Raw genomic sequence first — 16,726 nt, 5'->3', positions numbered from 1 at the left:
AAATAATATTTTTTTAAAATATTTTTAATGTGACATTCATAACAAAATACGGAGTAATTCTTTATATCTTTTAACACCATATGCAAAATAAAAAAATTAATTTATATCTTTTAACGTCACATATAAAATAAAATATGATTTATATCTTTAACGTTATATTCAGAACCAGACAAATTATTTTTTTTCAAGTTATAATTTAACACATTGAATCTTCTTGGTCAAACTATATTTTTTTCCACCGCTATTATTAAAACTTGAACATTATCTATAACTATATATATTCCTAAATCTGTTTTACTTGAAATATGAAGTGAAAATTTAAGCTAGATATAAGTCTAAATGTGGAACACTAATAGATTTAAATGTTACTAAAATATAAAATCTCTTAGACATTAATAATTGAACACATCTCTACTAACTAAACCTTTTTTTTTTTTTTTTTGTGCTATGACCTCCCACTTGGGAGAGTCACTACATTCCACCTAACCATAAGATTATTGTCGGTTTTTAATGTGGTTTAATTTATCAAAAATAGTAAAATCAATATAATTTGTAGAGCATATAATGTGGTTTAAGTGTATATTGAAAACTAATTTTTCACTCGTATTTCACGACTGATTTAATAAGATTATATAGGAGAAATTCATTATAATTGGCATTAAAATTAATGTTTAATTTACATTTTTCTAAAAACGATTATCTAAATACTTATTATAGTTGATATAGTATTATGTAGTAGATACTACTTTTGGTTGAAATTACTCTAAGTTTTGTTAATTAACTTTTGGATAGGTTATACGTCTTACTTTATTGCTCTTATTATATATATATATATATATATATATATATATATATATATATATATAAAATTAAGTTTCCGTGCGGTGGGGTGTTTCCCGTGTGGTGGCTTTAGGTGCGTAATTTTCTTCTTAAGGTGCGTGATTTTCCTTCTTAAGGTGCGTGATTTATATGCTTAAGGTGCGTGAATGTTAAAGTTTAAGGTGCGTGAACCTAAAGCTTAAGGTGCGTGATTTTTCGTTCTTAAGGTGCATTATTTTTCTTATTAAGGTGCGTGATATGTATGCTTAAGGTGCGTGAGTTGTTGAAACTTAAGGTGCGTAAGTTTAAAACCTTAGGTGCGTGGTTTGTGTTCTTAAGGTGTGCGGCTTGTGTACTTAAGGTGCGCAGTGTATTCTTAACTGAAGGTGCACCATTTAAAAACTGTAGGTACGTGGTTTATATTTTTAGCTTAATGTGCGTGGTTTATGTATTTAAGGTGCACCGTTTTAATGCTTATGGCGAGTACCGCACGGGAAGATATATTCGCACCTGAACCCTTCCCTATATGTATGTATGTATGGGAAACAGATTAGGTGAGAACCACATGCTCATGATCGGAGAGAACTGAGAACCAATCGCAGTCGTCTACGCGTCCAAATTTAATAGATAAAAAACACTACTTTTATATTAAAAAAAATACGGTGATATTTTCGTAAATAATTGAACTTTGAAATGCAAGTAAATTGTGTTAAAAACACAAGTAACAATTTTATATGATGCACTTAAGTGCAAGTAAACTGTATTAAAAGTGCAACAAATAATGTACATGAGCATCAATATTAACTGTACCTAATGTTACCTAGCGTTATCATTAGTTGCACTAAACATTATCATTAAGTTCACCAATGTAAAAGATGTTATCATTAGGTGCACAAATCTTAAAAAGTTAAATTACTTGCATTATTAATTTAAAATGGTTGTACTTTTAAGTGATTTTACTTGTACTGTTTACTTGCACACTTGCACTAGTTTCTTGTACTTTTAATACATGTTACTTGCACCAAAGTTCGAGTTATTTACGAAAATGTCACTGTGTCTTTTTTAAAAAAAAAATTAAATTACATATGATCTATTATATCTGGACACGTGGACGGCTGCGATTGGTTCTCAGTTCTTTCTTGGGCATCAGTTTTCACTTGGGCATCAGTCCTGAGTAGAGTTCAGGTGTGATCGCGCCTTCCCGTGCAGTTTACACCACTAGTGCTAATGAAATACATCACTCAATGTTAGGAAATGCACCATACAAATATGCACCATTAGGTATTTAGATATGCATCACCAAAAAACACATCACTAGGTATGCAAATATACACCACACGGTGTTCGGAAAATGCACAATTCGGGACAGGAGAGTTATGTGGTTGTTTTTGTGCATTTTCATTGTTGTACATTTTCCTAACACTAGTGATGTATTTTGTTAACACTAGTGGTGTATACCATATCGATTGCACGAAAAGACGCGACCACATTTGAGCATTTCAAAGGCAATCAAATTCCTTTGTTTGGTTGGAGAGAATTGCAATTCCCCGAAATTACAATTCTCTCATTTAAATTAAAATCCCATGTCTCCCTGTTATTGAGACAAAATTACCATTCTATTTTCTAATATTAAAAAAAAAATCATTGAGACAAAATTACTCTTCTATGATATTTTTTAAATGTAAGCATTTAAAAAGTCGAACATTTTATTATGTTTAACAAAGTTTTAATCTGTACTTTTATTTGTATGAAGTTTGTTGGATGTGAGCTTATGAAGCTTAACATTGCATGGTTAACTGTGGGGGCTATTAAATATGTTTTAGTAAGTGATACAAGTTTATATCCAAATTGTCCAAATAACAATTGCATAGCATTATAGTTTTAAAACAAATTTACTTATTATTTAAGAATAATAATATTAATAATAATGTACATTTTGGTATTTATACTACGTATTTTCTTTCAATTTTTATGAACACCAAACAATGAAATTGAAATTTTCAGTAATTTTATTCTCGCAAATCAAACATTAAAATTTAAATTTCACAATCCACATTATTCATCTCAAAAAGAATTGTAATTATTTTTCTCCTTTAATTCCCTTGAAAATTACCAAATCACTCTTATGTTGGGTCAAAAATCATCTCTTGAGAGAATACATATCTTATATTTACAAATTTACCCTTATCTTAAGTTATCTTTTTGACAAAATTAGCAAACATGATCTTAGCTTAGAACTTTCCACCTAAAGTGATTTTCATCAAATGGGGGACGAACAGCATAAATAGTGAAAAAGTGGAGGGGTTTTTGACAAATAAACAATTAATAGTTTTCAACTTTCTATCCAACTTTCTGCCCTTAATTTCATAAACAATTATTTGTTGTATATTTTGCTGGTTTAATTTGGATGTGGACCACAGCGCAACCCATTTTTTGCATTGCTGGCTTTCAGCCATGGATTTTGTTGGTTTTCTTTTCCCTTTTTTTCTTTTTTCTTTTTCTGAAAAAAGGGCCTAAGAGTAACTTTCAAGAAACATTATAATTCATGCAATTACACATATTTCGATACACTTTCTTTAAAAATATATTTTGTAAAATGGAAATTACTCCCAATGACGAGTATATAAGGTGGTCTTTGTCCGCTGGGAAGGACCAGAAAGTAGAGAGAGAGATAAGAGAGAAGGAAAGAAGGAAAAGAAAAGAAAAGAAAAAGGCAATACACAAAAACTAGTAGTAATAAACACAGAAGAGTTATTGAGTTGGTTCAATCACACACACTGGTTTAGAAAGGAGCCACCTTTATCTTCTTTCTTGGTTCAATGAAGGAAAACAAGAATCAGAGGAAAGAAGGGGAATTTGCAGTATAATTTTCTCTCTCTTTCTCTGTATTTTATGAGTGTTGAGTATATTAGTGAATATATGAAAGTGGGTGTTTGATGGATCTATAGATCTAACCCTTTGAGAAACTCATAGTTTCCTAAGTTTGATTCAGATCTCATTCCTTTTTCAGTTGGCAAGGTTCAGTAACTGACTGCAATACATGGAATAAAGGGGCTGTAATCAGTAATCACACTGCTGTGAGTCTTCTTCCCTCTTTCTATGTTCTTGAAAAGTACTCCATTTTCAGAGACCTGCAAATTTGTTTTCCTATGGGGTTTCAAATTTATGTGTGTTTTTCTGCTAATTGTGTGTCTGTGCTTTTTTTTTTTTCTTTTTTTTTTTCCCTTTTTTGTTTTGGTTTGTTTTTAGTGGGGTTTGATTGTATGACCTTAGAATTGACTGGTTCTTAAGTGTGGATAGAGATGGGGAAGTTTGACGTTTTGGTTTCTTGCCCACAACTGTTTGTTGTCACTGCTGATGTCTTAAACTGTTCAAAGTTGCAGTCTTGGAGGTTGAATGTATACAAGTCTTGCTTACTTTTCCTGGAGCTGAAATTGACTAGTTTTTTTATTTTTAGGCTTTTTTGTGTTTGAGAAGCTGCTGTGTATTTAAATGCTTTTTTGGTCTTTCTGATAAAGCTATCATCTTTGCTCAATTTAGTGATTTCAATTTAGTGATTCTTCGGGTTCATGGTTATTAGGGCTGCAGGGTTTGTGTTTTAACCTGTTTTCCCTTCAGTGTTGTTTTTGATTTGTAGGGTAAGAGAGATTAGGGCTGAGAAGATTTTAGTTGCATCCGTTTTGGATGTTGATGAACTGGTGGTAATCAGGGTTGAAATGAGGGATGTTATCGAGGTTGATAAATTTCCTGAAGGCCTGTTGGCGACCGTCGTCTGATGCCCATGTGCATTCGGGTTCTGAAGCTGCTGGGAGGCAAGATGGGCTTCTTTGGTACAAGGATTGCGGGCAGCATCTTATTGGGGATTTCTCGATGGCCGTTGTGCAGGCCAACAATTTGCTAGAGGATCAAAGCCAGATTGAGTCTGGTTCTTTGAGCTTGCTTGATTCTGGCCCGTTTGGAACGTTTGTAGGAATATACGATGGCCATGGAGGACCAGAAACGTCCCGCTACATCAATGATCATCTTTTTCAAAATCTCAAGAGTACGTAGGCCTTTTAAATGAGCAAATTTCCTTTATGTGGACTGTTCTATACTTCTATTTCGTTTTTAAGTCTTTAGTTACTGCAAAATAAAATTGCTGTTCTAAACCTTTCGGTCTTTCAGTTTGTACTTCGAGATTTATTAGCTCCTACGTGTGTGTGTATATATAGCAGGGTTTTCAGCAGAGCAAAACGCGATGTCAGTGGATGTAATTCGGAAAGCATTTCAGGCAACAGAAGAGGGGTTTCTTTCGTTGGTTGCCAAACAGTGGCCAATGAACCCGCAGATGGCTGCTGTAGGATCTTGCTGCCTTGTCGGGATTGTTTGCGACGGGACCCTTTACATTGCTAATCTCGGAGATTCACGCGCTGTCATGGGGAGGCTTGTGAAGGCAACGGGGGAGGTTCTCGCCATCCAACTTTCGACTGAGCATAACGCGAGTATAGAGTCTATTCGACAGGAGCTGCATTCAATGCATCCCGATGATTCACAGATTGTTGTTCTGAAGCATAATGTATGGCGGGTTAAGGGCTTGATACAGGTAAGTCTCGTTAATTGGGTTCGTTATGCTCATTCCAGTTGTTATATACATAAGAGAGTGAATTGCATACTAGAAGCTCGTTGCAATTTTGATAGATTATGTGACAAATAAAGTCGATTATCCTGAAAGATTCTGAATCTTTCTCTTTTAATCATAAATATTTTACTCAAAACGTTAAACATAATGGTTTTCATTAAGATATCTAATAAGTATTGATGCTAGTTGTAGCATTCAATGCCTCAACTACTACTATATTCCTTTCTTCGGCTTTAATTTTTGCTCTGAAATTTTAATGTTTTGACTTTCATCTAAATGCCATAAACTGCTGAGTTTTGTATCATATATATGGCGTTAGTGCAATACCTCAATCGCTTTGCTACCTCGGTGGTGAAATTCTATTTGCAGGTTTCTAGGTCCATTGGCGATTTATACCTCAAAAAGGCTGAGTACAACAAGGAGCCTTTGTACGCCAAATTTCGCTTGCGGGAGCCCTTTGACAGGCCGATATTGAGCTCAGAGCCGTCGATTTCGGTGCACGAACTTGAGCCGCATGACCAATTTCTCATATTTGCATCTGATGGTCTCTGGGAACACCTCAGCAATCAAGAGGCGGTTGATATTGTACAGAATGGCACTCGAAATGTAAGCGCTCTTTTACTCGAAATTCTACACATTCTAAGAAACTTATATTTTTCCCTCAAAATTGGTATGAATTTAGGAGTTGCTGCACTCGGTTCAATTGTCACGTTTGTGTTTATTAGGGAAAAACATGAATTAGATTTAATTAGGGTCCCTCCAAAAAGTTTACGTGTTTTGCTAAAGAATTCTTAGAATTATTAGTCTATTACACAACGTTCTCAGCTCGACACATTCCTAATAGACTGTTTGACGGTTTGTCGGTTTCTCGTGCTGCCCGGTTTTTCGATGCAGGGAAGTGCTCGTAGGCTCGTGAAAGCTGCGCTGCAAGAAGCAGCGAAGAAACGAGAGATGAGGTACTCTGATCTGAAGAAGATAGACCGGGGGGTGCGCAGGCACTTCCATGACGACATCACCGTGGTAGTTTTGTTCCTGGACTCGAGCCTCGTGAGTAGAGCCAGTTCGCTAAGAGGCCCGACGCTATCCGTGAGAGGCGGGGGGTTCACCCTGCCGGCAAAATCCTTGGCTCCTTGTGGTGCTGCTGTGGCAACGGGGCTCGGGGCATCCTAGACAGAAAAACAACAAAAAACCTTTTCCTATGTGGTATACAACACCCCTTTTCAGTGTCCTTTGTAACATCCGTGTTTTGGTTAGTTAATCAAAAGAAGAAGAAAAAAAAAAAAAAACTAGAGAAGGTCGCAACTAATCTTAATTCTTTTGTTGTAAAATGTAATGCTTTTTTAGCTTTGGAACCGCGGCGTCTTCTTTAGTGTCTCATCACCCAAAGTTGAATGATATAATAGAGATTTCTTGAGATAGAGATGCTTAATTGTCTGCTTCTTCCTATTTCCCTCTCTTTTCTCCCTTCAACGAAAACAACACTTTTAATCCCTCAATGGTATGGTTAAAGTAAGGCGTTAATTTAGTTACTCTATTATTTGAGGTGTAGATTTAGTTTTTAGGGTATATGTGTTATGTTGTCTGTAAATTATACTGTGAATTATGGTTTAAATTGTAATATGATATGTTATCGGTAAATTATACTGCGAATTATGGTTCACATTGTAATGTGGTACGTTGTCAGTAAATTATACTGTGAATTATGGTTTACGGTAAATTATACTGTAAATTATGGTTCAAATTGTGATGTGGTATGTTGTCGGTAAATTATATTGTCAATTATTGTTCACATTGTAATATAAATTATTGATAAATGTTTATTTTTAATATATTAAATTTTTATTATTAATGTATTGAATGTTCACGTTTAGGTAGTATATTTAAAATCAGCATTATGCCAGTGATCCACGGTATAATGATTGTATATTGCAACTATTAGTTTTTCTAAAAAAATAATGTCCAGATTTCACATGCATATTTTAAAAATTTTAGAGGTTTAAAATCAAGGATTACTCTAAATAATTTAATTAAGTAATTGAGGTTTTAAACTTGACCGTCTGATCTTTTGTCGGTTATGATCACAAGGCAAACTTCATTTAATGCATACAATTATGATATTGCTCAAGACTTTAAAGAGCATTTATCATAAATATAGCAAAAAGTCACATTGCTAGTTACTCAATAATTTGAGGTATAGGGTACATGTGGTATATTGCCATTATTAATTTTCTTAGAATTTCTTTTTTCATAGTTTACATGCATATTTTAGAGAGTTAGGAGGTCCAAAATCATTATCTTAATACTAACAAGCTTATGAAAACTATTACGGAGTATAAAAATTTTCAAGATATTACTCGAGAATTTAAAAAGCATTTATCATAAATCTAGTGAAAAGCCACATAAAAATTCATCACTTGATGAATCAAAACTCATGATACAATTTATGAATTAAAGAAACTCAAACCAGAAGTGTTTGAGTTACCAACAGAATACTCCACACCATAGATACCAAGCTATGTACAAGAGAAACATAGTCTCACAGACTTCTTAGTAGAAATGATGTTTAACGATGCATGTTATAGTCTTCCACAGCTATAATAGTTTCCTTAAGATTCTGAGAATCATAATCATCAACATCTGCACACTTATTCTCCAGCCACCCCAAATTTTCACTTGGAAAGTGGGATAAGCTATCCATCTCTATGTAAAACTTTTGGAGTTGGATGGCATCTATACTAATGGAGTTCTGAGAGGAGATCTGTGTTGAGTCTTGGTTCCAGATTTCTGTCAATTGGCTTGACCTGCTGGCTGGTCTGCAGAGATGGTGTGAAGGCTGTTTATGTATGGCATTGTCAACCAAGTTGAGAGCTGCCTCTAGTTCTTGCCAGACTTGTGTCATGGTTGGCCTTTGCTTGGGGTCTTGCACCACACATTTTAGGCCTAGTTGTCCCATTTTCAGCATCATCTCCATGTTGCAGGGCTCCAATAAAAGGTTAACGTCAACAATATCCTCGACCTTGCCTTGCTCCAAGCTAGGCCTTGCCTGCAATTTCAGCATAGAAGGTGTCAGGATCAAGCGCTTACCACTACGTTAAAAGCTATAGCTAGTAACAGATGCGCAACTTTTTTTTTTTATACTTGCGTAACAGTCAACGTCACGTTTCAATGGTAGGATGCTGACTCGGCTCTACTCTGATACCAATGGTCAGATCAAGAGTTTACCATTACGTTAAAAGCTATAGTTAGTAATGACAGCGTAACTTTATTTCATTATACTTGCGTAGCAGTCAACGTCACTTTTCGATAGCAGGATGCTGGACTTGGCTCTCCGAGCCGCAGCCCAACAGAAGGGTATTAAGAAACTCCTAAATCTTGAAGTAGAGAATGGAGATTGCAGGTGTGCACATACCCAGTCAATAATATGGTGATTGGGATGGGCTTTAGTTGAGAGAATCACAGGTCTGGCAGCAACAAGCTGCAGCAATATGACTCCAAAGCTAAAGACATCAGTGAATGGAGTCAAATGGAGAGTTGAGCAATAGGCCGGGTCGAGGTACCCTGGTGTCCCTTTGATTTGAGAGCTGACATGGGATTGATCACCACTAGGACCCGATATCACGAGCCCAAAATCTGAGACCTTGGCCTCGAAGCTTTCTCCGATTAGGATGTTGCTTGGTTTTATGTCCCGGTGGATTATACCCGGCTTGATTCCTTCGTGCAGATGAGCTATTCCTGGGATAGTCAGATTAACACATTTCAAATACTGCCGTCTGCTGTTGGATTAATCAATCAATCACATTACCCCATCATAGACTTCACCTTTGGCTGCTCCAATGGCTATGCTCACTCTCTGTCTCCAGGTTAAGCTCTTCCCTCCCCTTCCTACAATAAATATGGAAATTCAGAACAAGCATGGAAAATTTTATTTCATGTCACAGCATCGAGTTTCTGAGTTCGATACAGAACGTTACCCATAATATAGTCAAGCAGTGAACCATTGGGAACATATTCATAAACCAGTATCTTTGCTCCCTTGGGCCCTGTTGCAGGCAATATAACGTATCAAAGACAATCATTTTTCGATTTTCTTAACTAATGACCTGTAAATTCGGTCTCCTTGAATTCATTAAAGGTTAGTTATGAGTATACCAGCTTCTTCGCAGAACCCAACTAAACCGACAAGGTTCCCATGCTTAACTCTCGCAAGTAACCTGACTTCTGGTTAAATGAAGCTCTAGACAGATCAGTTATTACACAGTTTGAACACAGCATTTGCTGCTAGAGATGTCAGACACGAGAGTTAATTTCAGCTTACCGTTAATGAATTCTTCGGTGCTCATGTAGGATTCACTATGGGCCTTCTTGATAGCCAATATCTCTCTGTCAAACGTTCCTTGGTAAACATTTCCAAATGCACCAGTCCCTAACAGACAATCTTCGCTGAAATTGTTTGTTGCTTTCAGTATTTCTTCCAGCTGGAAGATCCTTAGCATTAGTTCTTCAGCTTTTAGAGCTCCTAATCATTCAGAAATTGTCAGTATTTGAACGATATAAAAGAAACTATTTGTACAACTCGTGCATGAACGATATAAAGAAATTTGCAAATTAAGAACCAGTTGCAATCGACAACTGATTTCTTGTGTATTTCACTTGCCTTTTTGTTTCCTACGTGATCTGCAGTTTGCATAAAGCTTTTTCCTAAAGCAGCAGAACATTGAGCCAACAAAAAATAACATTGATATGGCGACGATAACTCCTCCCCATATGTATTTCTTGCTAAAAACAGAACCTTGACGACTCTCAGACTGTAGAGGTGAAGAAGCTTGACTATATGCCATCGTCTTCAGAATGGGCAAGTCTTGGAAATCAAGATTTTAACGTCCTTGGCCTTCTGCTTCATCGCCACTTCTTCAATTTACTGCATTACCGCAAGGCTTTTGATGACCCGTCCATTAACCAGGTTAACTTGAGGACTGAGGAGGGAAAATTCGGTTAGGACTTGGTATTCATGCAATCCTGCACAGAGATTGGTATCTTTGCCGGCTACCTAGAATCCTAGATATACATTTGTTATCCTTGCCATTTCTGACTTGGTCCTTCTTTGCAGCCGGCATATATTGCCAAGAAGGGAAAAAACAATATGATGTTCCTATTAAAAAGTGCAAACCATAACAAGAAACACACTGCAAGCATCCAAAACATGACATAACAGGATAGAAAAACATATGTCCCATGCATTGAATATTAAATATGAGATATAACAGGATAGGAATCTCCAACTATAATATGACTAGATACTAGGCAGCATTAGAAACATATATTTTATGCTCTACACATTTGTGTTATATACTTGAATCAATCATCACGAAAGTAACCTCGTTTTTATTTGCCTTATAAGATCATTGATCTCTTAATAATCAAAGAAAATTTAATATTCTGATTCCGAGTCCTTATCACAGAGCTGTCTGCTGATTATTTACCAATAAAAACATCTTCCCCCATCCCCTAAAAAAGGAACTCAAAGTAAAACATATGACTTGACTAAAAACGGTACCAATTATAGTATTATACTATAGATCTGAATAGGACAAAGCTGTAAAGATCAACAACAGTTAAAAATTAAAATTCAATTCCTATTATGAAAACTGGTATTAAATCTGTCAAAAACTGGCAATCGGCACATATAAGAAACTTCAACAATGTATTATCTTGACTCTTTCCATAGTGTAAAGCCAGATTAACAAGAACCTAAATGGTTCAGCACTTACGTGTAAGGAATTTGCAGAATCTTGCCAATCTCATCCCCAAGCTTAGATCTGCAGTAAATACATAACATCTCCCCATAACTAGTTTCAAGTTCCTGAAGAATGCAGGGCAAAAGAATTGACATCATAGTGAACTACAAATGTGTTTCATGAAATTTTTGTGTATACATTGGATAACAGACAGTAATGTACATTGCACACAACATTTGACAAATTTAAGAAATTTTGAATGAACTATAGTTTAACAAAAGCCCTATCTTTTAACAAAGCTTCAACAGCTTTCCTTCCAGAGACCAAAGCTCCATCAAAGGTAGCACTGGTCACAAAGTCACCACACATATACAGGTCTGGTCTTAATCTTGGGTTCTTAACCAGATTTGTGGGTGGGCATTGATTCGGTTGGGCAAACGCGATTCTGTACATCCTCAAATACGTCCATGACTGAACTACTGCCTCTCCAAACCAACCCGAAAGCTCCTTCACAACAAGATTCACCAAATCCTCATCTGCAACATCATCATACACTCCAATGAGAGACACTGAGACCAAAGCTTTCCCTGTCGGGGCATAAGATGGAGCCACATTGGTCGCGAAAAACATGTTGTTTACAATGCCTTTGCCCGACCCGTTGAGGAACAAAACTGGTTCTTTAACTGGAATTCTGTCCTGCTCCGCCGAAAAATATATACATACAGTGCTCCTAACAGGTTTCTTTAGTTGAAGTGGTTTATCTCCCGCCAATTTACCTGCCAATAGTTTAACTGCCACTGGTTCTTCCACTGCTAGAATCACTCCGAGCTCACTCTTCAATGTTTTTCCGTTTTCTAACGTCACGTGCATCCCGGCGGGGTTCGAATCCGAAGTCGATTCCAGATCGATGGAAGCTACTCGTGAATTTAACCAAACAGAGCCTTTCGGCAATTTTGCCGCCAATTGTTCCGGGATTGCCGCGATGCCTTTGGCCGGAAGCGTGTTTTCGCCGAGAGCGAGACACTTGAAGATGAAATCAAAGAGGCGCGACGTCGTTCCGAGCTCTCTGTCGAAGAAAATGCCGCCAAAAAACGGCCGGAAAAACCGGTCCACCATGGAATCCGAAAACCCTATGGTTTTCAAGAGGTTGATAGTGGGAACCTCATCAGCAGTCAAAATCTCATCGTCTTGCCGAGTCAAAACCCTAAGTCTAGTCAATCCAACGAGAAGTTTGTCGGCCACTGAGCCGATAGGGTTCGCAAGGGATCCTAAGGCATCGGAGAAGTGGCGGAGAGGGTCCGCGACGGTGTGGAAACGGCCGCCGTAGTAAACCTGAGCTCCCGAATAGAATTTGCGAAGGTCTAGCGCCTCATAGCTAAGAAGCCTTCGGGCTTCGGGATAAGCCGTGATGAAAATCTGAAACCCGCGATCGAGGATGAAGTCGTCGACGACGTCGGAGCGAACGCGGCCTCCAACGCCGTCGGAAGCTTCTAGGAGGACGAAAGGGACGTTCTCAGCTCGGAGACGAGTCGCTGCCGCTAAGCCAGCTAGTCCTGCGCCGATCACAATGACGCCGGTTTTGTTCTGGTCGGACGGCGAGGTTTCGTTCGACAGCGGCGCGTCCAGAGAAACCTGTGCAGATGCATAGGTTGGCCTGTGAACTCTAATGCGGTGGCGCGTGGAGGGAACGATTCCTGAGAAGGGAGATGAAGGTGCGGTGGAGAAGCTGAGACACGGCGGCATTTGGATATAACTAAAATGCAAGTTTTTGAAATCTGCATATTCTAGTTTATCCACTGCGGCCTGGATCCTCTGCAGGAATCTCCAGGCAATAAAGATGAGACATTTGTTTATTCATTTTAATTTTTGTTTTGCTCAATATCATTGTCATTTCATCAAGTTCCACAATAGGATATAAGTTATTAATATAGGAACTATAAAATTTTTATCAAAATCTCCGCAATAATAATAATAATAACTATTATTATTATTATTATTATTATTATTATTATTCATTAATTATTGTGAATGGGTACGATCTCATTCTATATTAAAAAATAAATATACTTACTAATCAAATATGAATTATATATTGCCATGTTAGATGGTTAAACAATTTGGTAAAAGAAAATTGTTTGTATAGCTTGAGTTTAAGCAAAAGTCTTATATTTGAGTGGTTGACCCTGCTTTACCTAGCATCAACTGTTATACCATGGAACATAATTCACCATTACAAAGCGAATTACTATCATACAAATTCATTTTTAGTATACTGCAAGTTTATTTTTAAAAAACTCAATATATTTTGATACACATTCATTTTAAATTTTAAGTATACTAAATACACTAAAAATAAACTTATTAAGAAAAGTATCTTTTTTTACACAAGGAGAACATGGATGGGAGTTGGAATAGATACACTATGAAATGTTAGACAACTCCAATTAAACTGATCAACCAATTAATTTGGTGCTCACAAAATTTTAAATTTAACTCCTCAAGTTGCAGTCTGCGGGCTTTCCTGTAAATCAAAGATATTGCATGAAAAAAAAAAAAAAACTTTTTATACAGGAGGATGGTCAGGTACAATACTACAATGATGAAATTCGAGTACTAAAATACTCAGGATTAATTACATAGGCTTTCTGGAAAATTGGTGCTGATAAAAAGGCTGAAATGAATTAGAAAAAGGAAGAAAAAAGACCCTATAATAACCAAGTATAAATATGGAGAAAATGAAACAACTTTTTTCTATATTTACAAACAAACACTTCACTTTAGGGACTACAAACTCTACAGATCCCTTCTGCACAATGGACAAGAACCGTGCCTCAACAGCCATGTATCGATGCATGGAAGGTGAAACATGTGGTGGCACTGCGGCAAGCTCCGAACCGTCTCCCCGGCTTGAAAGTCCTGAACGCGTAAAAATGGTAATATCGAAACGCTTTTAGTTAAACCGAAACAGATCATTCAATTTGGTATCAGAGATATAGGCAGAATAAAGTTCACGGGAACGGGAACGAGTAAATAGTTGCATACCTGCAGGCAAACTGAGCAAGAGACTCTCTCCCCTGAAGCATCCACATTGTTGTCGCTGCTGATTACAATCTTCGGAACCCTTTCAACTGAATCCCTCGGCAAGCCCTTTGCCCCGCCTGTGTCGAAGATGTTAGACGCCTCTTCATATGTGGTTTCAACAGCTCCCATCTGATCAGCAGCACAAGAACGTTTTAGTAAATGGAAGCGAAATTCTAGTTTCCACCTAAAGTCTATCTAGGTACGCTTGGCATCGCCACGGTGATACAATGATAAACCAATACCTGACTCTGCACTGCACTCAGCATTGCAGGACCAATACGCTCACGAACAAGTCTACCGCTTAGCAGGCTTGCAATCACATCAATCTGTACAGTTTCAAATCATTCAATGTCTCAGAATAAAACTAACCAACAGCTTTGAAACGCAACAAACAGATGCAAAGTTAGCTCAGATTAGCGTTACATAAGAGTACAGTTTAGCCATCGATCCAAAACGTCCACAACTTACACAAGCCGCTTAATATCACACTAGTGGTCAGTGATCACAACGCAGAACTAAGAAGTCGTGTTTTCTTACCAAGTACAGGAGACACCCGATCCCGGACTCATCTGACTGCCACAGCAGCATTGATGATTCTAAGACCTCGAGAGAGAAAACAGCTCCAGAGATAGCACCAACTGCAGCGCCTCTAATAAAGCCGCTCTCCGTCTCTTGGCCTATCAGAGCTCCAGTCATTGCTCCTAACAAGGTTCCAACTGCCAGAACAAACCCAATTCCTTGATTAGTAACAGCCATGAATATTCAAAGCAGTTTCTGATATATGAAAAGGGATGCCCCTCTCCGCATATGAAAATTTCAACACACAACCATCCACATAATAAAGATAAATGCAGTGGAACCAAGCCTTTCTGCTTTAAGGCAAAGGATACCTCTCCACAAAAGAAAATTTCAACACACGGGAGCAACCCCAACCAAGTTGGTCGGGCTGTTTCAAATTCAAATCCTAATGGGAGCATCTAATTGACCTTTTTGGTTTGAGCTGGTTACCTGCTAAGATAACCTACGCTAAGATCATAAGGCAGGTCCTTTGGTCCTTTGCCTAATGGGACAACCTACGCTAATATACCCTTTGGTCCTTTGCCTGCTAAGATCATAAGGCAGGTAAAATGTTTACCCATACACGCCCTCAGAGCAGTGGTTGTGGGTTTTTCTCGTCACCCAAACAAAATTTCAACACACAACCATCCACATAATAAGGATAAATGCAGCATGCCATATGCAACCTTGAACATTCTTAAAGAAACCAAAAGGTACGATGATATAACTTGTGTTTGAACTCCAAAGTATCTAACTTTATTATGTCTGGAAAATATCTCAAAAGACTCTTCCTTTCTGTATTTTTGTTTGGCAGATAACTTCAAAGATTCTTCCCTTTTTGGCTCAGTTTTTCAAACATCTAAAAGCTGCACCTAATTGGAAAAAGATTCTTCCTTGTTTGGTTAATTTTACTAAATATCGAAAAGGCCCCACAATTGGAAACCCATCCTGAATCAAATACTGGAGTTTCAAGAACAAAAATTCAATTCATAATCAAAGCAAACGAAATCCAAACAACCCAGATCACAGATTGAGAATATGCAACCCCTAATCATAAACAAATCAAGAATTCTGAGCAATCGAATCTCCAAAATAAAACCGCAAAACATACCGACAGCAAAGAAGCAGGTGAAAATGAAGGAGAAGACATTGCCAATGACGGTAGAGACGGCAAGGGTGAAGAATCCCTTGGCCCTATCAGCCAAATTCCCAAAAGAAAGAGAAGCAAACGCAGGAGAAGAAGGCAAAGCACGAGATAGGTATGTGCAAAAGTCCATTGAATCTCTTCCTCTTCCTCTCCCTATTTCCCTACAATTCAAGAACTGCCCTCTGGAAATAAACACAAACAAATTCAAGGCTCCGACAAAACAACCTTGTACGCACATCTATACAGAGAGAGAGATATATGTATATATATATAAAATCTTGGTGTTATATAAATACTTTGTGTGTGCGGTTGTGTATGTATGTATATAAAGCGCGATGGTTAAATGTGTGTGCCTTAGTAGCTAAGAGAAGGTGAAAAGAAACCACAGAAAAAAAGGGCTATCTCTAGCATTTATAGCCTTGTCAAAGACGAAGGGTGTTTCATGGAGTAAAAATAATGGTTTGTTGGGCAAAAGGTTTGTAAGGCACGAGAGAGATAGAGATAGAGAGAGAGAGAGAGAGATATTGGCAGAAAGAGAAGCTTCTTTTTGACAATCAAACCATTTTGGGGACTCGTTTTGTCTGATGGGTCCGCAGTATCAGCCATCACATGCCTACTCGTTTTCTCTTTATAATCATCATTAATTAACTTCATATTTCGTATAGTATTATTACACATTGATGATGCAGTTTATATTTATGTAGCAATCTTACATGAATTTTATAATAATAATAACTAGTTTTCCATGCTCATTGCGCGAATGTGTTA

The 16,726-nt window shown here is 37.3% G+C and overlaps 4 protein-coding genes across 5 annotated transcripts; 1 reads left to right on the top strand and 3 right to left on the bottom strand.

Annotated features, from left to right (window-relative positions):
- The first annotated feature begins 3,469 nt into the window (after window positions 1-3,469).
- LOC116013470 (probable protein phosphatase 2C 60) lies at window positions 3,470-6,866 on the top strand. Of its 2 annotated transcripts, none has more exons than XM_031253250.1 (6): window positions 3,470-3,680; window positions 3,830-3,896; window positions 4,438-4,861; window positions 5,034-5,401; window positions 5,807-6,043; window positions 6,332-6,866. In XM_031253250.1, the coding sequence occupies exons 3-6, from the start codon at window positions 4,543-4,545 to the stop codon at window positions 6,605-6,607; spliced, it is 1,200 nt and encodes a 399-aa protein (XP_031109110.1). In that variant the 5' UTR covers window positions 3,470-3,680; window positions 3,830-3,896; window positions 4,438-4,542; the 3' UTR covers window positions 6,608-6,866. The 2 variants fall into 2 exon arrangements, with proteins under 2 accessions (XP_031109110.1, XP_031109109.1); XM_031253249.1 differs by having other exon boundaries at window positions 5,031-5,401.
- Window positions 6,867-7,795: 929 nt separating this feature from the next.
- On the bottom strand, window positions 7,796-11,325 carry LOC116013300 (probable serine/threonine-protein kinase PBL11). The gene is made up of 8 exons (XM_031252977.1): window positions 11,206-11,325; window positions 10,092-10,410; window positions 9,753-9,953; window positions 9,587-9,655; window positions 9,409-9,477; window positions 9,257-9,319; window positions 8,847-9,169; window positions 7,796-8,480 (listed from the first exon to the last, which is right to left on the bottom strand). The coding sequence occupies exons 2-8, from the start codon at window positions 10,273-10,275 to the stop codon at window positions 8,001-8,003; spliced, it is 1,389 nt and encodes a 462-aa protein (XP_031108837.1). The 5' UTR covers window positions 10,276-10,410; window positions 11,206-11,325; the 3' UTR covers window positions 7,796-8,000.
- Window positions 11,326-11,347: 22 nt separating this feature from the next.
- Window positions 11,348-12,953, bottom strand: LOC116013299 (protoporphyrinogen oxidase). The gene has a single exon (XM_031252976.1). It carries the CDS (start codon window positions 12,913-12,915, stop codon window positions 11,437-11,439), a length of 1,479 nt encoding a protein of 492 aa, XP_031108836.1. The 5' UTR covers window positions 12,916-12,953; the 3' UTR covers window positions 11,348-11,436.
- A 761-nt stretch (window positions 12,954-13,714) lies between these two features.
- LOC116011848 (NEP1-interacting protein-like 1) lies at window positions 13,715-16,476 on the bottom strand. Its single transcript, XM_031251266.1, has 5 exons — window positions 15,923-16,476; window positions 14,791-14,969; window positions 14,496-14,579; window positions 14,215-14,382; window positions 13,715-14,088 (listed from the first exon to the last, which is right to left on the bottom strand). Exons 1-5 carry the CDS (start codon window positions 16,194-16,196, stop codon window positions 13,966-13,968), a joined length of 828 nt encoding a protein of 275 aa, XP_031107126.1. The 5' UTR covers window positions 16,197-16,476; the 3' UTR covers window positions 13,715-13,965.
- Between the last annotated feature and the right edge of the window lie 250 nt (window positions 16,477-16,726).

Source organism: Ipomoea triloba, chromosome 3 (assembly GCF_003576645.1).
Source record: "Ipomoea triloba cultivar NCNSP0323 chromosome 3, ASM357664v1".
NCBI lineage: Eukaryota > Viridiplantae > Streptophyta > Magnoliopsida > Solanales > Convolvulaceae > Ipomoea > Ipomoea triloba.
Note: the sequence above shows the minus strand (reverse complement) of the source record. Positions and strands in the feature narration are given on the sequence as shown.